This window comes from Filicampus tigris, chromosome 18, assembly GCF_054856515.1.
Source record: "Filicampus tigris isolate MCC_2025a chromosome 18, RoL_Ftig_1.0, whole genome shotgun sequence".
NCBI lineage: Eukaryota > Metazoa > Chordata > Actinopteri > Syngnathiformes > Syngnathidae > Filicampus > Filicampus tigris.
In genome coordinates this window covers 2,579,328-2,599,823 of record NC_141234.1, presented here as the reverse complement: position 1 = coordinate 2,599,823, position 20,496 = coordinate 2,579,328, and the positions used below count along the sequence as shown (strand labels likewise).

The 20,496-nt window shown below is 47.3% G+C and overlaps 1 protein-coding gene across 1 annotated transcript in view; it reads left to right on the top strand.

The window, feature by feature from the left end:
• The first annotated feature begins 774 nt into the window (after positions 1-774).
• The window catches only part of pkhd1l1.1 (PKHD1 like 1, tandem duplicate 1), a 30,803-nt gene continuing 11,081 nt past the window's right edge, over positions 775-20,496 (top strand). The window contains exons 1-49 of the mRNA XM_086013731.1: positions 775-868; positions 956-1,013; positions 1,275-1,352; positions 1,441-1,585; positions 1,965-2,073; positions 2,163-2,220; positions 2,305-2,398; positions 2,670-2,723; positions 2,827-2,900; positions 3,057-3,099; positions 3,326-3,396; positions 3,481-3,591; positions 4,060-4,164; positions 4,704-4,969; positions 5,044-5,135; positions 5,622-5,781; positions 5,858-5,993; positions 6,134-6,277; positions 6,376-6,530; positions 6,608-6,718; positions 6,803-6,946; positions 7,030-7,154; positions 7,230-7,393; positions 7,489-7,661; positions 7,775-7,907; positions 8,185-8,462; positions 8,693-8,798; positions 8,953-9,060; positions 9,132-9,296; positions 9,394-9,515; positions 9,622-9,754; positions 10,744-10,936; positions 11,269-11,411; positions 11,767-11,871; positions 12,301-12,495; positions 12,917-13,090; positions 13,472-13,677; positions 13,790-14,762; positions 14,842-15,090; positions 15,164-15,313; positions 15,723-15,897; positions 16,103-16,259; positions 16,483-16,639; positions 16,793-17,002; positions 17,122-17,251; positions 17,935-18,176; positions 18,256-18,392; positions 18,562-19,591; positions 20,074-20,265. Coding sequence (XP_085869857.1) covers positions 965-1,013; positions 1,275-1,352; positions 1,441-1,585; positions 1,965-2,073; positions 2,163-2,220; positions 2,305-2,398; positions 2,670-2,723; positions 2,827-2,900; positions 3,057-3,099; positions 3,326-3,396; positions 3,481-3,591; positions 4,060-4,164; positions 4,704-4,969; positions 5,044-5,135; positions 5,622-5,781; positions 5,858-5,993; positions 6,134-6,277; positions 6,376-6,530; positions 6,608-6,718; positions 6,803-6,946; positions 7,030-7,154; positions 7,230-7,393; positions 7,489-7,661; positions 7,775-7,907; positions 8,185-8,462; positions 8,693-8,798; positions 8,953-9,060; positions 9,132-9,296; positions 9,394-9,515; positions 9,622-9,754; positions 10,744-10,936; positions 11,269-11,411; positions 11,767-11,871; positions 12,301-12,495; positions 12,917-13,090; positions 13,472-13,677; positions 13,790-14,762; positions 14,842-15,090; positions 15,164-15,313; positions 15,723-15,897; positions 16,103-16,259; positions 16,483-16,639; positions 16,793-17,002; positions 17,122-17,251; positions 17,935-18,176; positions 18,256-18,392; positions 18,562-19,591; positions 20,074-20,265 — 8,524 coding nt within the window. The 5' untranslated portion in view covers positions 775-868; positions 956-964. The remainder of the gene's footprint in view (positions 869-955; positions 1,014-1,274; positions 1,353-1,440; positions 1,586-1,964; positions 2,074-2,162; positions 2,221-2,304; positions 2,399-2,669; positions 2,724-2,826; positions 2,901-3,056; positions 3,100-3,325; positions 3,397-3,480; positions 3,592-4,059; positions 4,165-4,703; positions 4,970-5,043; positions 5,136-5,621; positions 5,782-5,857; positions 5,994-6,133; positions 6,278-6,375; positions 6,531-6,607; positions 6,719-6,802; positions 6,947-7,029; positions 7,155-7,229; positions 7,394-7,488; positions 7,662-7,774; positions 7,908-8,184; positions 8,463-8,692; positions 8,799-8,952; positions 9,061-9,131; positions 9,297-9,393; positions 9,516-9,621; positions 9,755-10,743; positions 10,937-11,268; positions 11,412-11,766; positions 11,872-12,300; positions 12,496-12,916; positions 13,091-13,471; positions 13,678-13,789; positions 14,763-14,841; positions 15,091-15,163; positions 15,314-15,722; positions 15,898-16,102; positions 16,260-16,482; positions 16,640-16,792; positions 17,003-17,121; positions 17,252-17,934; positions 18,177-18,255; positions 18,393-18,561; positions 19,592-20,073; positions 20,266-20,496) is intronic.

The window sequence follows — 20,496 nt, the reverse complement described above, 5'->3', positions numbered from 1 at the left end:
CATTGATAGCAATGTATTTACTTCATTAATTCACCTCAAAATAATGTGTTTTTTTGTAAGTAAAAATGTCTGTAAAATTAACACTTTAACATACATTTGAAAAGTACTATGTAAAAAAAAAGGCGATTAACTACAATAATTCCTGTCTGTCATAAATTTTAAAAAAGAATGTATTGTTTTATGTATTTTTTACATATTGGGAAAATATTAGAATTTTTTTTTTTATCAAGTTAAAATAACAGTAATTCATTCTTTTAAAACTATTTTTATATTAATGTAATTCAAATCGATTCAAATTATGTAGGAAAAATGTCTATGTAAAATTCTTCATTTTGATTGAACAATTGTAATGTTGTATATAAAATAAATTCAACAATCATTTCGTGATTGAACATTTTTTAAACATGTACAGTATGAATACTTTTCAGCTATTTTTAGAGGGGGGGACTGCAAAACTAATGCAACAACTATAACAGGACTCTCAATGTAATTGCTTGGTCTATGTACCATTTTAAATGGCCACACTTGGCCCAGCCTTTGTACAAGAATGTTGTGGCTTTTGTCTATATATTTCAAAAACATTCCATTTAGCGATAAAACTAGCTTAGGAAAAAGCGTGACACCTGATACCCCCTCACAAGTTGACAGCTCTTTTGTCTCAGTACCTGTTCGTTATGGTTCGAGCATCAGGGCGTGGAAGCTCACCTGCAGGCTCATCCCACTTCTTTGCAGGTGAGGCCACCTTCATAAAGAGCCACCACTCGCCACAGAAAACCACGAAACAAAAAAAAAAAAAACCACTACCAGTGTCTTGTTTCCTTCCTTGAAGACCCCAAGACACATTCAAGGTTTTTGTGACTGGGAGCAGGTGAGAAAATGAATTTCTGAGCGTTAGACGTTGGTATTTTTTGCATTTGGCTTCAAATTGACAATTTTTGTTTTTCTGATGCTGCAGCGGCTAAGGATGAAGGTCCGACCGGCGGCTCTGCTCCTCGCACTTTGCTGCTGCAGCTGTGAGTAAAAATGATTACACTGCTCTCACTGCAACAGTCGAAATTTTGCAATTTGACGATGCACAAGTCAAGTCAAAAGGAACGAGAGAACAACGGGCACAACAGCAGCCGGATCAACAACAGGAATAATCCCATTTCCATCCTCAATCGATCATCTTCTCAACATTTCTATGAATTTCACATATTTTTTTTAGGTCGTACTGTCGAACCTTTGCGAAACCCCTGATTACATCCAACTGACCGTGATGTTGTTTTACTCAGATGCTCAGCGCCTGGACTACGTGCGGCCGCACACAGGGAGCACAGAGGGAGCGACGCGTCTCACCCTGACAGGCGAAGGTACCCCCAGAAGCCCCAAAGTGAGACCTTGCAAATACTCCATTCACGGTTAACGTGGCCCCTCGTTTGTTATTTTGTCCACAAAAAGGCTTCGCTCAAGAGGGACAGTTCCAGCTCAATCCCCAAAACGACATGTTTGGCAACCGAGTGACGCTGGTGTCGGACACTTTGTCCATCCCGTGCGACGTCGAGAGAGACTCCACGCATGGCAACCAGATCATGTGCTACACCAGGTAGAGACCACAAACAAAGATCGAGAGAATCCACGTTTGTCTCACAGTCATGTGATTCAGAGTTTGAATGTTTTCCCCATGCGTGAGTGTTTGGTTTTTTTTTGTTTGTTTTTTTCAATGACTCCAGCTAAATCCTACGCTCCAAAAACAAGGTTTGGTAGATTAACCGGCAACCCAGGTCGTACCCCGCAAAGGCCAAATGGGAAGTACGGAGTTGAGAGTTGAACTGTGAGGCCGACACGTTAGCCACGAGTCAATCGTGCTGAGCTCGTCAGTGTTTAAATTGCAGAATTTGAGGATAGTAATGGAAATAATTCACCATAGACATGATTTGGAGCCAGAACGTGTCACTTCATCTACTACATAATCTTCTTGGCAGAGCCATGCCGAGCGACCGGTACACGGTCCGTGTCAGCATCAACGGCATTCCCGTTCCGCCTGGAGACATATGTAGAGGTCATATCAAGTCGTACCACTGCAGCTTCTATGTAAGAGTCCTGAAAGTCCAAAAAAAGACAGTTCTCTTCTTTTTTTTTTTTTTTTATGGCCTTTTGTAACATCTCACTGTCCCCTCCAGACAAGATGGTACCAAACGCCAAACATCCAGTCTTTCAGTCCCGTCAGCGGTCTTCCAGGTGACATCTGCAATCTCCAAAAACCGCTGAAATCACTCACTCGCACACTCGGAATTGCTAAGAACTGAAAATCATCCCTCGCAGGGACCTTGGTGACCGTGCGAGGACGCATTTTCACAGATGTCTACGGCAGCAATACGGCGCTGAGCTCCAACGGAAGGAACGTCAGATTTCTCAGGTACGACCAATCACATGTTCCAAAGTGGGTGATTGGTAAGTAGCGGTGAGAAAAAAAAATAAAGGACAAATCCTGTGATGCGCTAGGCTAACAGCATTCAAAACGCTTAGTCCTAATCCGACAAAACACATTTACGTAGCCTAAGGTTTATTTTTTCAGTTATTAGCTATATTAGCTATGTGTTGTTGTTTTTTTTGATAGCATAAAAGTCCACCCAACACTAGCTACCTTGTAAATTGAAAGTAAGGAATACGAATGCTCGTTCACGCAGGGCCTACATGAAGGGGATGCCATGTGAGCTGCTCAAACCGGATTCTGATGAACTGTGAGTGTTCGGAAAAAAAGTGAATGTATTTCATAGTTACTGAGGAAGCTGCAATGTATTTATATTTCCATGAGTACTTTAATTATGTTATGTGTTTTTGAAGATATAATCTGAGGCTGGATTCAGAGACCTCTGTCTGGGGATATATGAGCTGCAAAACAACAGGGACTTATGTCGGTAAGATATGGTCGCTGACTAAAAATGCTGTAAATATTTTTTTGGTATAAATATTTACTGAATATAGTTAGGATTAGGCCAAAGGAGATCGTTTTTATGTATAAATTGTAGTATTTAATTTGTAAATGTTAATTTTCCCTAAACTGCCTTCCACAGGACATCATAACATGAGCTACATTTTGGATGCAAATTATGGCAGGTAAGGGGGAATCATTTTTTTAATTATGTTGCCACCGGAGAATAAATTTTAATAGTTTATAATAACTATCATCACTTTTAACCACACTTTGACTAATTCCTACAATTGTGATCAGGGCCATGATGTCAGTGGGTGGCCATCGTATTTTCCCCCCTAGCTATTAAAGTAGAAACGACTTATGTTTGCATTTCGATGAAAAACTAAATTCAGTGACGTTCAAATGCAGGAGTTTACCCGAGAAAAAACTCATCAAGGTCTCAAGCACTGGACACCTCTCCATGTTTCAGACATTTGCAGGTGGGTAAAACTTAAAATCATTCACAGTATATTTACAAGTTACCAGAATCCTATTCAACCGTGCTCTGATTTTCCGCATTTCAGAGGTTACGGACATTACGCCTGCCGACGGCAGCGTCATGGGTGGAACCCTCCTGACCATCCACGGTCGCTTCTTCGACGAGACCGACCTTCCGGCCCGCGTCCTCGTGGGAGGTAATCAGAAATATGCAATACCCCCCCCCCCCCCCCCCCCACCCGCCTCACTCCCTTCCCTTGTTTCCGTGACGATGCCACAGCAGACTGCGTGTCAATCATAAAATGACAAAAGAGAAAACAATGTCTGTGGGCTCGCACGCAACAGTGATAATCCTCTTCAAAGCAACGTGCACATACTGTACTTGACAACAATGGAAACGAGCTGGATAATTGCACAGATTCTTCTGGCAGATTTCATGGCCACTTAACTTGCCTCTGCTAAGTCCCCCAAAAAAATCTCAAGGCACAGCACCAAGCAAATATGTCACCAAAAGTATATTGTTAGCCTGAAATTAATGGTACCAAATCATGAAAACAAATACCAACGCACTTGAAAAGCTCAAATCCTGGATTTGAACCATCCGCACCAAAATCGTATGTGTTTCTTCCTTGGTACCGTGCCCCACTCCCGAAAAATGTTCACAGGGCTGCCGTGTGAAATCAAGAGTCTGCGTGATGACAAGATCACATGCGTGACACAAAGGCGGCAGATGCCTGACAGCCACGCCAACAACATGACAGTCTACCCAGGTGAGACGCTCCGATGCGTATGTCCACAGCCACCTCATCTCCATCCACCCTAAGAATTTCAAACATGCGGAAGGACGTGCTATACGTGTCACATGTGTCTCGCCATGACTTGTCAACACTTTGATTCTTTGTGTTTTTACCAAAACGAGATAAGATGATAAATGACTTTGAAAGTCACGCATCAGGCACTACCTTAAGCTTGTTAGGACGGCCAAACAATCGGAAACAGGACCTCGTCTTGACAAGCCACACAGCGGAAGGCCTGCGAGAATACCAGAAAGCAAGGAGTCTTTCCGGAGGACTGCACTGGAACTCTGCAGTGACAAAAGCTTGATTGAACGGATGATTCGGAGAGTGATAACGCTTAACCCGTACGGGCTTCAGGTTGTTCACGCGAAAGTTAACAGATGCTCGGTTAACACTTTATTCGACCTTCAAAGCAACCACGGAATTGAGCTTTTGTTGACGCTGAGTTCCAGTGCACCTCTTTGGGTTGACTTTCCACTAAAACCGACTTCCTTACTTGGCATCCAACCCAGGTGGCCGAGGCTTGAAGATGCAGGTGTGGAACAACACAAGACGGTCACAGCTGTCCGACATACCCGGCTACAACGAGAGCAAAGAAGGCTACTGGGAGCAGTGGATCGACTCCATGCCCCACAACTTCCCGCTGGAACTGGACTACTTCAGCACGAGAACCACGGGCTTCTTTGCGCCGCCGGCCAGCGGCAACTACACCATCTACCTCAACTGCGACGATCGCTGCGAATTGTACTTCAGCAACTCCAGCCGCCCAGAGGACAAGGCATGACGGTTTACAGCACACGCAGGATCTCATGTTTCCTCCTCACAACAATTGTTTCGCAAACACCCATTTAGGTCAAAGTGGCCTATCAGCCGAGCTACGTCTCAGACTACACAAAGCTGGAATCACAAAAGTCCGAAGTCATGACGCTAGAGAAAGGAAACGTGTAAGTGCAAAGACTAATTCGAAGAGTGGTGGGCCATCAGAACAACATTTACAAGCTTAATTCTAAAATCCGTTCCGATGAATTGTATTAATTTACTCTCAGCAGTTTATTCTCTTCATTTAGCATTTCTCTTGGCAGCACTGCTTCCGCTATGTGCATTAGGAAGTTTTCTTCAGTCAGATTTCAGCCTCTTATGTGCTGCCATGTCAATCTAATCTGCCCAAGGCCTTCAGAATAAAAAATGCTTTCCGATGTAACTTAAACTATATACGCAATGGGACTTCTTTTTGAACCAATCACATTTCTAATTGGCCTCTGATTACTGGTTGGTCACAGCAAAACTGTTCAATGTAAGGTGGATTAAATTTGGTCAATCCCCACCGAAGGCCCAGGTGCTAAATGCATGGCCTGCCACTGAATTCTACAATATTAATTCTATGTTGATAAGAGCTGCAAAGTGCCAGTTTCATTCCATTGTTCCTGCAGATACTACATTGAAATTCTGCAACAAGAGCACGGCGGCGCTGCCGGAATCAACTTGGCCATGTTCCGACCAGACAGCCCGTTCACAGAAGCCCAGACGGACGATGCTGTCAACGAAGTCCAGCATATTTTGGTGGAATCCGAGATGTTTGATGAGAAACAGGTCGGTGGATGTTAGTCTCATTAGCTTCCAAAAGTGGATCTCTGTGAGTCTAACACCTGTTGGTGGCATCTTCCAGACGCTTACCTTGGAGTCGTGGCCCAGCAGTGCTAATGGTGTCAAAGAAGTGCAGAAAGTGAGCGTCAACAGCAGCTGCCTCGGCCTTCAGTGTGGAAGCACTTACTTCCGCCTGCGCTATGAGGGCGCAATCACTGGTAACGTAGATGCGCTGTCAAAATCCGACAAGCCACGCACCTGTGGAGAATCTGTGTATTCATTATTTTCAGTTCTAAAATCGGCAATCAAAAATCCCCCAAAAAGATCCATCCAACGCATGATCTTGAATCCCTTTAAGGTTCGATCGCGGTGAGCGCCACAGCGGCTGTGATGGAGAGAGCCTTGAACAGCTTGTGGTCGATCAAACCCGACACTGTCCAAGTGAGCAGGGACGAGGATGCCGATGGAGTTCATTTCACGGTCACCTTCAATTCTGACAGAGGTGAGAACTTGGCGTGCTTATTGTTTTTCTCTGAGGGTTGCACTGTTCTTCTGTCGACATGACTTCAGTAGAACCTCCTCCCGTTTTTCCACTCTCAGGTGACTTCAAACCTCTTTACTACGAGAGTCATGACCTGTACACCAACATCACCGTTTCCGAGGTGACCAAAGGCAGGAGCAACATGACAACCTTCACCATGCTCTGGGGAGGGATCGCCTCAAAACCCATCCCCTACAATGCCAGTGGTTTCGAGGTCGGTTCCAAGATTAACTCCAAATTGTGTTCATGCTCACGGCAAAGCTAACTGACATTTTGTGGGACCATGACCAGGTCCGGTCGGCTTTGGAGGACTTGATGAAGGCCGAGTGTCCTGTTGAGATTCTCGGCGAGGAAGAAAGAGAAATAATGTTCTTCAAGGACTATGAAGATGACAACTCCATGGTCAGTGAAGTGATGGTGCTGAAATAATCGTCTAGTCAAATTTAGATTTTGAAAACGACCTTGACTGCTTCTTCCATTGAGCAGTTTGGCAACGACGGAGGGACCCCTGTAAGGAACGCTTTCTGTGGCTTGTGGTCGCTGGAGAACGCAAAGGTTCTTTTCACGAAAAGTTATACCAAAGCGTCCGGCGATGCCTATGGGGAAATTTCCCTGAACCAGTATCCAATGGTAAATCCGCTTTACTTATGGCTGCACAGATGAAACTGAGACGCTTATTTGGATTAATACCACGTTGTTGCCTTTCCTTCCAGCTTTGCTTTGCACATAAGGGAATGCTCAAAGATGAAATTCGGGTAAAGTTTGCATACAAGAACGCTGAAGGCAACGCTCAGACAGAGACGGCAAAGATCAACGTAGTTTTTACCAAGGGCCACACGTAAGGAGAAAAGGACATCCAGTAAATCTGTACGAGTCGAGACTACAGATGATGACTTGGATTATTTCTGCGCAGGTGGAGTTACAAGTGTGTGGACCTGCACACATCTTTGCAGACACAATACGAAGGAAGCGCCTACACTGTTGAGGAAATTTACTTGGACAAAGACGACTCCGGGGAAGATTTCTACGTGGATGCTGTCCACATTGGCAAGAAGCGCACTGTCCAGGACGAACAAAGTAAGAAGCTCAGGTTTTATTGGACTGCTTTGAGAAGGCCATATTCTGTTGCCTGAAAACGATAGTTTCCATTTATTCATGTGATTTTCCCTTAGCCGTTCCCCAAAAGAGGAGACCGCCACCATTTGAGAGCTCTGGTCGTGCTTTCCAGGAGATCTCTGTGGTGAAAGAGACAAAGTCAAATGCTTCACGGATCTGCTATGAGATCACAGCCACACCATTGGACTGCGCTTTTGGCTTCCCCCTCATAGACATCGGCTTCCTGCAGGTAGCTCATCCAAAGAGCTTCCATAAGCAATAAACCTCCATTTTGTTTTTAAAGAAATGTCATAGCGGCATCTCAGTCTTGGATGAATCCTTTTCCTTCCCATCTATTTGAAGATGTCCAACAGTAGCGAGGACATGAACGAGTTTCAGGAAGGGGCAGCGAGGATCACCGTCACTCACATCCATAGAGCCACCCCTGCTGTGAATGGCACTTTTGACGTGGAGATGCATGGACAGCGTGTTGAAGGTAACCCGGCTGGACCCAAAGCCGTCGAGAAACAATACCCCAGTCACAATTTGATCTGACTATCCAAAAGTTGAATGGAGGCAACTGGACTCTCTTTTGTTGTTGAAAACATATTATCATTCATTGAATAGGCTTCTTCAGTTCTCGAATGTCGGTGTGGCGTCACCTTAGTATTGTGTCTGATGTGTATGTCCTTTGGGGGTTGTCACATGAAGGTTGAACCAGTTCTTTAGAGAAGCATGTGCAACGAGGTTGGTTGACCAGTGTGTGTTCTCAGGTTTGTCGGTGGACATCAGCGCAGAGGACCTGAAGTACGCCCTGGAGGGAATCGCCGGTATGGGCGTGGTTGATGTCAGATACGCTGGAACGTGCAGGAGGCCCAAGTGGGTGGTTGAGTGGCTGACACAGCCGGGAGAGCAGCCTCTGCTGCAGCTCGACGGTTCTTCACTTGTAGGCAAGGACGTGGTTATCCGGGCCAAGGAGAAAACGAAAGGAGGACAGATGATATCGAGTTTGATGGGAGACTTCTTCCGTGTCGTGGAGACCAAACCGCAGGTATCATTCCAACACCTTAGATCGGTATCTGTTATCACAATGCTATCGCTTTGAAATCTGGTATAGCGAGGCCAATTTGTGTCACATGTTTTGGGCCTACGGGTGAGCTTAAAACTGTTGGCGGCTACTCCCTTCCATTGTAGTCACACTTCTAATCCAAGAGATGATACCTTCCCCGATGAGTTCCAAATCCAAACCTTTACAATGAGAACTCCTTGACATTCTCACAGGTGGAGGTTTACATCAACGGCATTCCCTCAAAGTGTTCCGGAGACTGTGGCTTTGAATGGTCGGACGAGAAGACCCCAACAGTGAGCGGAATCAGTCCATCTCAAGGTGATTTGCTCATCCTTGTATCATGAGAAACTGGCATTCAAATTCAAGTTGAAGCTTAATGTTGCGGTCTCTGATTCAGGGCCTTGAGGGCGGTAGGTTTATGGCTATGAGCGGCATTTTGTACTGAATGTAACATCATGCACAACCTTACCAGGATCCATTGGACTGGGGACCCTTTTGACAGTCACTGGCACTGGCTTCAGCAATCAAAGCGCCTCCATCATGGTGGGAGAAGCCCAGTGTGTGGTTCAAGAACTCTCAGGTGCGTTCAGAAGCCATTCAATCAAGTAACACTCAATGAACTGAGGCTAACCAAGAGGCGTTCTGTCGCAGCCGAACGCCTGGTGTGCCAACTGGGAAGCGCTGGCGCGGGTACTTTCCCCGTGTGGATCAACTTCCCCTCCCTGGGTCGTCCTCGCTTTGCAGGCGGTAGCATCCTCAACTTCACCTACCAGCTCATCGTCTCCTCTTTCTCCCCCTCATCTGGGAGCGCTGGAGGTAAAGCTCAAATCGTGAAACGACTCACTCCGCCGCAGCTGGTAAAAGAAGAAGTCGAAATGGTAGACTTCGCCGCTGTTTTGTGCGTGTCTCCCAGGGGGAACGCTTTTGACTGTGACGGGCTTCGGCTTCAGCTGGGATGCCAACGTCACTGTCGGCGGCGCGGTGTGCGAGGTTGTCCATGCGAGTCCCACGGAGCTCAAATGCAGAACGCCAGCGGTGAGGCTTCACGTTACAAAAACTAAAATACCACAAATGTGAAAATGGAGTTAGCCCACTGTCGTTCTCAGTGGCTCAAACGTACCATTTCACTTGCGTGGTTTAGGGGAGTGCAGGCCCCCAGACGGTGATGGTGAGCGTGGGCGGCATGAGCGAGGAGGCAAGCAACACCTTCAACTTTGACCTCACCCTGACACCTCAGATCACCGACCTGAGTCCCGCTAAGACCACCGTCTTTGGTAAGAGCACATCGTGTGCTGAGTCACGTCAACAGACATGTTTGTGGTTGCGATATCATTCGAATGGAAGACTGGGGAGCTGGTTTAACTGAATGGAAGGATTAATGTGGTCATGATTTATTGTGATGGTCTTGTAGCTATCCAGACAGTTTGGGATTAAAAGGGAATCATAAAACGCACGTCAAAGTCTATAGTCTATTGTTGTGTTGGTCGGGTTCGGCGGGAACGTCAATTCAAATCACAAATCGTTTAGTCTGCTGGGAATGTGTCTCAGGGCACGGTGGTCGACTGGTTAGCACGTCCGCCTCACAGTTCATAGGTCGTGGGTTCGATCCCGGCTCCGGCCTCCCTGTGTGGAGTTTGCATGTTCTCCCCGTGCCTGCGTGGGTTTTCTCCGGGTACTCCGGTTTCCTCCCACAGTCCAAAAACATGCATGGTAAGTTGATTGGACTCTCTAAATTGCCCCTAGGTGTGATTGTGAGTGCGGATGTTTGACTTTGTGTGCCCTGCGATTGGCTGGCAACCAATTCAGGGTGTCCCCCGCCTACTGCCCAAAGACAGCTGGGATAGGCTCCAGCACGCCCCGCGACCCTTGTGAGGATAAGCGGTATAGATAATGGATGGATGGAATGTGTCTCAGCCGCCTGCCGTTGTTAATTTTCACCGAGGAGCCTCTTCTCAAACATCTACAGTAATTATATACCTGAGCAGGTAAACAATCATCTCCTAGGAATCACAAACCAACTTTGCACATTGGTTGCTCTCTCTCACGCTTCATTTTCTCATTGCTGTCTTTTTTTTTTTTTTTTTTCTTATGTAACGTGCCGCGTGTGTTGTTCGGCACTAAGCACCTCACGTTCACAACGCGTAATTACACACACGCAATGACAATAGACAATAGCTTTGTGTTTTCTATCGCAAAGCTGACAATTATTTGAGTGACAGGCGCGACATGGTGGAAAATAGCTCACGTGTGCTTATCATCTCAGGACGTCGCGTACTCACAGTGTTGGGGTCAAACCTGGGCGAGCCAGCCAATGACAGCAGAGTGTACGTGAGCAAGATGGAGTGCGAAATCGAGCAGTGGATGACCACAAATGTCACCTGCTTGCTGCCCGTGTTACCACCTGGCCTGCATCAGGTGCATGTCCAGGTTGGGAACAAGGGTTACCCCCAGACCAGGTACCACATACAAGTTATATGAAAACTGTACAAAATAAAACTGTACAAAATAAAACTTAAAAAAAAAGCAGTTCTTGAAGGTTTAATGAAAAATTATTGTACTCAAAAGTTCGATACTGTACAACTGACCTGTACTTAGGCAGTGATTGAACATACCACTAAAAACAAAGGGGGGAGGGAAAATTGATTAAAACCTGAAATTTGATTTTTGTACTACATGTTGTCGTTGTTCTTAAATCCATATAGCCAAGCAATGGGATCCATTTTAACTTTCAAGACAGACAAACATGGCTCATTTGGCTTTTGGGGTTGTTCTTACTTGGTCTCCATAGCAATGGCTCAGCCACCAGCATCGAGTACGTCCTGGAAGTCCATAGCATCTCGCCGACGACGGGCTCACTGATGGGAGGAACCCAGCTCACCATTTCGGGATCTGGTTTCAGCCAAAACGTCTCCGACAACAAAGTCTATTTTGGTAAACAATACAATCGTGACTGTGGAATTACCCACATAATGATGCTTGAATTTGTCTTATTACTAATCTTTAGTTTAAATACTCTACATTTTTCTATTTTTTTTAATATAATATACAGTATAATAAATATTACAAATACAAATTTGCATCCATTTGTTTTGATTATCACAAAAACAATTCTAAGATGTTTATCTTCTACAAACTTTTTTTTTCATTAAGAAAAATCTTTTGCTCATATTAAAAAAATAAAAAATAAATCCCCAACTTGAACATTATGCAACTCCAGTGTCCAAGCTATAGTTTCCCATGGCATCACACTCTTTTGTATTTCTGTGTGTGTGTGCGCATGTAACAGGTGAATCTGAATGTGAGGTGCAGGCGGCCTCAGAGAATGAGCTGCACTGCCGTCTGCAGTCACAGGAGGAGACCCACATTGTTACCAACCAGGGGGTCCACCCTGGTAAGTTTTGCCTTTCCCTCCCTTTGTTCACATGTCAAGTGGAATGTCATCCACAACTGGATTCCCTTTCAGAAAAGTGCTTTGAGCGAGGAAATTCTCACCTACTGCTTATGTCACAATGAAACAATGTTTTTCTCCTGTAATTCTGAGATTGTACGGAGCCAGACATGACATGCCCGGAAAATGTGTTTAATGGTTGGCCACAGTATAAAAAATCTGCACACAAATTCCAATTTGTGGCCACAAAATTGGTGGGACCATTAACCCGCTAACCACACGGAAATGTTATAAGACTAAAAACACTATAAAAACAGAATTTGAAAAAAAAAAAAAATCCCCATGTCATGTCTGGGCTTCCGCAAAAGCGACAACAACAATATTGTACCGTCTTCATGTCTTACCGACACTTGCTGTCTCTGTGTTGTCCAGTTCACGGTCGGGGGTACTCTTGGAATCCCCCTTCTATCAACGTAAAGGTCGGAGATAAAGTGTTGTGGAAGTGGACGGTACCCATGTTCCAAAGTACTTTCCGTATCGGTGTCCACCACGTTCCCAGCCCCGGCGACGCCATTGACGACGACGACGATGTGTTGTTCTCCAGTGGAGAGCCAAAGCCTGGGAATGGTAGAGAACGCAGTTTTGTTCAAAAAAAAAAATCTTACATTTCACACAGACTTCCGCAAACTGTTTTTAGGCCACCCCTGACAGAGCTTGAAGAGCCAAACCCCTGGTACCACGACACCTGTCCCACCATTCTTTACTTTTATGTTATAGTTTTCTAACAGTATATCCTAACATTTTTGACACGCGCACCCATTAACCCTGACATCACAATCTCCCAACGCACCCTTCCGAAATAGTCTCAACAAATCCTGCACTCATAGCTCAAGCTCCCCAGGCGTGGGCACAACACAGTTTTCTGCTGTAATGTAATACCAGTCCGCTATAGTACATCATATCAGTGAGCCTTACGCCGTTGGATCTAAAGAGTAAAGTGTATGTACTTTTCAAAGACGGACCTGACCCATTTGCTCTCTCCCTGCAGGCTACTTCGGCTACCGTTTCACCATTCCCGGCGTGTATTACTACAGCAGCGGGCACATCGACGAGAACAACAAGTTGGAGCTACGTGGTGCTGTGAGAGTGGAGCCCCGGGTCACTAACATCAAGGATGTCAACGTCCGAGTCGGGGGTGTGGACGCCCTACACGTGACAGGCGGTATGAGGATGTTACCTTTTACAGTACAGTAATTGACACCCTCCCCAAATGTGCATATCAATCAATAAAGTGGTCAATACATGATAGAAAAACACTTATAATATCCTTTCAAATACAGGTGCAGAGACTCTCCATAATGTCCACTAAAAACCCAGGCTAATCCAGATGTATCACTTCAAAATACTGCAGCTCCTTGACAATAAATACCACTTTGCTACTAGCCAAGGCTTTGTCGCTACCTCGTGGCATTTTAGGGAATTACAGAAAGAGCATAGGCGGATAGGTTGCACAGAAACAAATTCAAATAGGTGATTTTGTGAATAAAGCGCCAACCGGCGGCGCAGGTTCACTGTTCTCTTTTTCTTTGTGGTATGTGGACAGCATCTCATCGCATCTCCCGGTCAACACACGAGTGCATCGCCACACCGGACTGCAATCAGACCATCCCGTCATCTGACAGCCTTTCCCTCAGCACGTCCGCCTGCTTTACCCCCATTGTCCACTCCATATGGCCCAACCAGGGCTCATACCACCAGGTCATCCGCATCCAGGGGAGCGGCCTCAGCAATGTGACCTGCGCTCTAGAGGTTTGTAGCATTTCACACGTTGACCTCCCACATTTCTCAACCGCGGAACCTAGTTTGAGAAGGCACGGGCTCGAGAGTTGACAATGAAGCATCTCGTCCCATGTCGTGGCAGGTAACGGTCGGGGATGAGCCCTGCCAGGTCATCAACAGCACCCAGTCGGATATTTTCTGCCAGCTGAGCGCCAACAGCAGTCTACCAATCGGCGTTGCTTTACCCATAGACGTTAGAGTCAATAACTTGGGCAGCGCTGTCATCGCCGTGGCTAAGGAGTTGGAGCGCCGCTTTGTTGTTCTGCCTGTTGTCGACTCTGTCTGGCCTTCTGAAGGCAGCTCTACCGGTCACACCCGTCTCTTCATCCAAGGGTCCGGTTTCTCAGAAGGACTTTTGACCGTTGCTGGTGAACCGTGTTCGGTGGTGTCAGTGAATTACACCCTGGTGGTCTGCGATAGTACCCCCTCCCAGCCACACGCTGGCGATGTCATCTTCCGTTGGGGAAGCATCCAGAGTTCCTGTTCTTCGGACTGCTTCTTCCTCTACACGTCTTCCGTCACGCCAAATCTCACCGCCGTTTCTCCTGACAATATCAGCGAAGCCACCAACGTCACCATCTCTGGCTCAGGGTTTGGCGCCGACGTCGAGGGTGTAGCAGTTTTCGCCGGAGACGTCGAGTTGCAAGTCACCTCGGTCATCGATAAGAGCATTACAGCGATGATCGCAGCTCTGCCTGCAGGCGAGCATGCCATTCAAGTGATCGTGAGGAGTAGAGGCTTGGCACTCGGAGATGTCGCCGTGACCAGCCAGGCTCGAGCCGCCCTGAGCCCCAGTGAGGGCAGCCTGGAGGGGGGCACTTGGCTTCAGGTCACAGGCAACGGCTTTCTCCCAGGGAACACCAGCGTGACTGTCGACAGTCAACGGTGCGAGATTGAGGAGGTGACTCCCGGTAGCCTTAGGTGCAAGACGCCTCCTCACGACGAGGGACCGGTGATGGTCAACATCCAGGTTCTAGACGTAGAATATCCTCCTCTCAACTTTACCTACACTGCAAGCCAGACCCCCATCCTCAGCGCCATTAGTCCCGCCACTGGTGAGCGTGGTGTCCTTGCTCTTGAATATCCACCAGTTTATAACCTCCCTTACATTTCGCCCACTTTTTTTAATCGCAGGTCCTAGCGGTTCAACCGTCACACTGACTGGGTCCGGCTTCGGCACGGACTCAATGCAGGTGACCGTCACGGTGAATGACGTGACTTGCGACATCCTCGCACTCACGGACAACCAGGTGGAGTGCGACGTTGGGGACAACCCAGGGGGGGAGTACCTGGTCATGCTGTACCATCACGTCAAAGGTTACGCTCGGTCAAACGTCACGTTCAAGTACGAACTGACACTGGACGGCGTGCAGCCCGACGAGGGTAAGCATTCAACGTAGGGACAACCAATGCAAGCCGGGGAGCGCTGACTTGGCCGTTTCGTCTGCGCTTCCAGGCAGTTTTGGGGGTGGCGCTGAGCTGACTATCCAGGGTTCTGGCTTTGACCCGCTCAACTCTATGGTGCTGATCTGCGACGAGGAATGCGATATCAACCGAGAAGTGTCCACGTCCACGCGCCTCTACTGCCTATCTCCGTTCAACAATGGTATGAATGTGAACGTTTCCATGACCAACCCCAAATCTCAGAACTGTGAGGCAGATGTTCTAACCCCCTATGTAAAGCAAGAAAATAATGTCTCATAGTTCAGTTAAAATCAGGATTTTTGACTTTTTACTAAATTGCACCAGTGCCTCAGGTAGAGTTTTTCCCAACACGCATCTTTTTTTCCATCAGCTTGTGTTGTCAGCAATTCAGCTATTGATGTGCATTTAAGCACTCATCTTTGCTAAGAATGTGAACATGCTGGTTCTCTGAGGGTTTCCACCGGACACGCGGTGAAATCCATTCTATAGGATCGACCAGACGGCAGGAATGCTGTCCGCCTTGACACTGACAATAAGGCGTCACGGATGAGGAGGCATTCTTGTCATCCTTTTGTGATGTTTTCACACAGGCACCGACTCGGAGACGAGCTGCACGGTGACTGTAATTAACGCGCTGGATGCTGTCAACGTGTCGGGCGGCTTCACGTACAAGACCCAGCTCACGCCCGTGATCACTGAGGTCTGGCCGCGGCGGGGAGGCACCGCCGGAGGCACCACGCTCACCATCAGCGGCTCAGGTTTCAGGTGCAGCGACGGGAACGGTCCCTATCACATGCTTAACACAATGGCAGGATACACCCGAATGAATGAAGTCCTCATCTTACAGTACATGTTCATCGCATGCTATTAGATTTGTAAAAATCTGAATTCTGGAGTGAGTCTTTATTTGCTATATTGAAACGCAATACTTAAATTGATCTTGGGTTTTCACTGACTGACGACGTCGCAGCACCAACTCGAACGAGGTCAACGTAACCATCGCGGGCTCCGCGTGCGACGTCCAGTCGGCCAACGACACGCACATTGTGTGCGTCACCGGCGCCCAGGGTCAATCTCAGGAGACCGCAGTGCGAGTCGGCATCAGAGGCCAGGGCATCGCCAAGAGGGTACTTGTTGTGTTCTTATTCGAGCCACTGAGAACAAGAATGGGACAACTCAATTCTTGCCATTTTGCAGAAAAGTGATGCAACTCTTAGTATACCTGTATGTCAAAATTGGAACTAAACCTAGCTTAAGACCAGCATTAATCAGAAATCATTACTTCACTTTCACCTATCGCGGGAAGCTCTGGAACACATCGTCACATCTGTTATCTGCCTTTTGCTTTAGGACAACGCCTATTACTTCTACATTGACGTGTGGTCATCCAAATACACGTGGGGCGGGCTGCCTCCGCCGGAGACAGGCTCGTTGGCCATCGTCACCAAAGGACAGACCATCCTCTTGGACACCAGCACCCCTGTGCTCAAAATGCTTCTAATTCAAGGTGACCAAAAAAAGGAATTGCCCTCAGGGTGGTGGTTTCAAAAGTGAAAATTAAACAATTAATGACTAGAATTGGAAAGAAGCCAAAGAAAATGTCAACAGTCATGGACAAGAATGCCTTGCTAGGACTGAGTAGCCACTTGCTTGGGTTCAGGCGGCACGCTGGTGTTCGACGAGGCTGACATTGAGCTGCAGGCGGAAAACATCCTCATCACCGACGGCGGGCGGCTGCAGGTGGGCCTGGAGGAGGCGCCGTTCCAGCACAAAGCCATCATCACGCTGCACGGGCACCCACGCTCGCCCGAACTTCCCGTGTACGGCGCCAAGACGCTGGCCATCAGGGAGGGCATCCTGGACTTGCATGGTGGGGAAACAGAATAGTGCTCGGGGAACCTCTTCTGTCCGTTTTGTTTGTCGTTAAGGTTTTTGGGGGGAGTTTCTGATCCAACTGTAAAACTGCCATTTTTCCTTTTGTTCCTGAAGGTAAACATGTTCCAGTCGTCTGGACCCACCTGGCCCAGACGGCGAATGAAAACTCCTCCACTCTGACCCTGATGAAGGCGGTGACATGGAAAGTGGGGGATGAGATTGTCATTGCCTCTACCGGCCACAGGTAGTCATTACGTTTTGGATGTCGGCACACTGTAAAAAACAAAAAAAGATGAACAATTTTTCAAAAGAGGCTTCAAGCTCTTATTGCCATCGCTGTTTGAAATTCACTAAGTAATCATAAAACAAAGATAATCACAGTGTACGTAAAGCAAACAAATAACTGTCTTAGGAGAATCCGGTGGCTTAATGCTAACATAGAAGGCAAAACACCTTCGCCGGGCTAACAAAACTAGCATCTATGTTGCGGCGTTGTAACCCTTTAAGCAACAGATCTGAACATCAAACGGTGCAGTAACATGGAGAATACCAATACACATATAAATTATTTCTTTATCTTCTGTGAAAAATGACAAATATTACTGCAACTTACTGGGTCGTTATGCTCATCTTCTTCTGGTAGATCTGAATGTCTGTACTATACTGTCCTCTTGTGGCGAAGGTGAAATGAAACAAGAAGGAGCTCAATGTGGGAAAAAAAGTATTACTTTTGTACTTGAGTGTATTTCAGAGCCTTTACTTTTTACTTTTACTCCGCCAAGTACAGGAGTTGAATTCGACTGTTACCAGTCTTTTTTTTACATAAATATCTGTACTTCTACTTCAATACAGAGTGTGAGTACTTTTGCCACTTCTGTTTATCGAAGGGTACGGAAAACCCAACTTTGACTTCCTGTCTTCTTCCAGGCACAGTCAGAGGGAGAACGAAGTAAAGATCATTGCGGGCGTGTCGGCCGATGGAAAGACAATCACTCTGACCGAAGCCCTCAAGTTTTCCCACCTCGGGATATCCGTCACCCTGCCCGACGGCACGGCCTTTGAGGCCCGGGCGGAGGTGGGTCTGCTGACCAGGAACGTGGTGGTGCGAGGCTCCCAAAACATAGACTGGCAGGAGAAGACCGAGGCCTGCCCAGCTGGTTTCAACACAGGTACTGTTTTACTCTGGCGGAAGAGTACGAGTCGCGTCGAATGAGGCAAATGTCTCATGAAACTGATGACTGCGTGCAGGAGAGTTCAGCACCCAAACGTGCTTCCAAGGAAAATTCGGTGAGGAGGTGGGCAGCGATGAGTTTGGCGTGGGCATCATGTTCCACGCCCCCCGACCGAGCGAGGGTCTTGCCGTTGGCAGGTTGACCTACGTTGAGGTACAGTCGTCACACGCTAATAGCGGTTCACCCAAGTGTCGGATAAACAACAAACCCCTCTTAAGTGTTCCATCGTCACTTAACTTTCTTCTAAGCTGAAGGGACCTGTTGTATTAGGGCAGTGTTTCCCAACGTTCACCTTTTGACATGGTTTGGTTCTTTGACATAGATCTACCATGCGGGACAGGCCTTCAGGCTGGGTCGCTACCCCATCCATTGGCATTTGATGGGAAACCTCGAATACAAATCATACGTCCGCGGTTGTTCCATCCACAAGACGTTCAACAGGGCCGTGACCATCCACAACACCCACCGGCTCCTGGTGGAGCACAATGTCATCTTCAACATCATGGGCGGCGCCTTCTTCATTGAAGACGGCATCGAAACGGAGAACATCCTGCAGTACAACCTGGCTGTGTTTGTCCGACAGAGTAGCAGCCTGTTGAATGACGACGTCACCCCCGCCGCCTACTGGGTCACCAATCCCAACAACATTATCCGACACAACGCCGCAGCAGGGGGCACCCACTTTGGCTTCTGGTACCGCATGCACGAGCACCCGGACGGCCCCTCCTACGACCCCAACGTCTGCCAAAAGAAGGTTCCCCTCGGGGAGTTCCGCAACAACACTGTGCACTCTCAAGGCTGGTTCGGCCTCTGGATCTTCCAGGACTTTTTCCCCATGAAGGACGGCGGGTGCGGTTCCACCACGCCCGAACCCGCCATATTCCGCAGCCTTACCACCTGGAACTGCGAGAAAGGAGCCGAGTGGGTCAACGTGGGCGCTGTGCAGTTTGCGGATTTCCGTGCGGTTAACAACGAGAAAGCCGGGCTCGAAGGCAAACTCATCCTCCCGTGGGCAGTGACCGGCTTTGGGGAGGACGGCGGGGCCGGGGTGTTCAACTCCACCATCGTTGGCCACGTGGACGAGCTCGGATTAGGCGTCGACTATTGCACGCATCGAGGCGTCATCACACCGTTTGCTGACGGCATGAGCGTCGCCGGCACCAAATTCTTCAACTTTGACCGCGACTCCTGCGCAGCTATCGGGGTGACTAGGATCGACGGGACATGCGGGGATCGCTGCGGTGGCTGGGCTGTCCGCTTAAGTGGGCTCCAGTTTGCGAACTCACCCAACAAGGCCGCCTTCAGGTGGGAGCACGAGGCGCTGCTGCTGGACCTGGACGGCTCCCTCACAGGTATTCTGGTTTTAACCCAGGAGCCCCCATAAACTTCAAGCAAATTCAGCCGCTGAGAACGACTTCACTTGTGTCATTTTTCAGTTCAGCACAGAAATGGCTATGTGGGCGTGATCTTGTCTTAAAAATAGTACACAGTAATAAGAGCATAATAGTAACCATAAAAACATAACATTTGGACTTTATTCCTGTAATACGCCTTTTGTTAAAATAACTATTCATGCAAGAATGACAGCTTTATGTGATGATACGTCAAACATTTTCAGTGCCTTCAAATAGGCCCAAAGCCAGTTTTTTTTTTCCCCCAAAATTGGTTTACTACGTTTGTTTTATTGGCGCCCCAGTCCCCGTCTGTAGCTATAAACTCTCAAATGCTATGTGATAATAATTTATTGCAAGTTGTTTTGTGGTCCCCAGTTTGAGCAGATATCCAGCTCGAGTTTGTGACTGTTCTTTGACATTGTATTGACATTGTTTTTCAGGAAATATCAACCATAAAGTCATTCCGATGAGCGGCTTGCTTGACCCGGCACACTGCTCCGAGAGCGCCGAGTTTAGCTCGGTGTTCCCCGCAGCTGTGTGCGACCAAACGGTCAATTTCCATCGCGTGGGGCTCAACAATCCCACACCGTCTTCTCTAAACTCCAAGGATCTCATATTCACCAACTCACATGGTATTGCGTCGTACATGCTAACCACTCCTGATAATATGTCAGTTTATATTGTAACTTTTATATGTTTGGCATTTACGGTCAAATAAGTTATGAATAATAAAAATGCACAAGAAGTCAGCCTTTGTGGAATGTAAACATACTGAAATATCATGACGAGCACAACCCAGCTCAGCTAGATTATACTTTGTGATTGCTTCGTGGCGGACATGTCAGGAAAAAAGAAGGATGTAC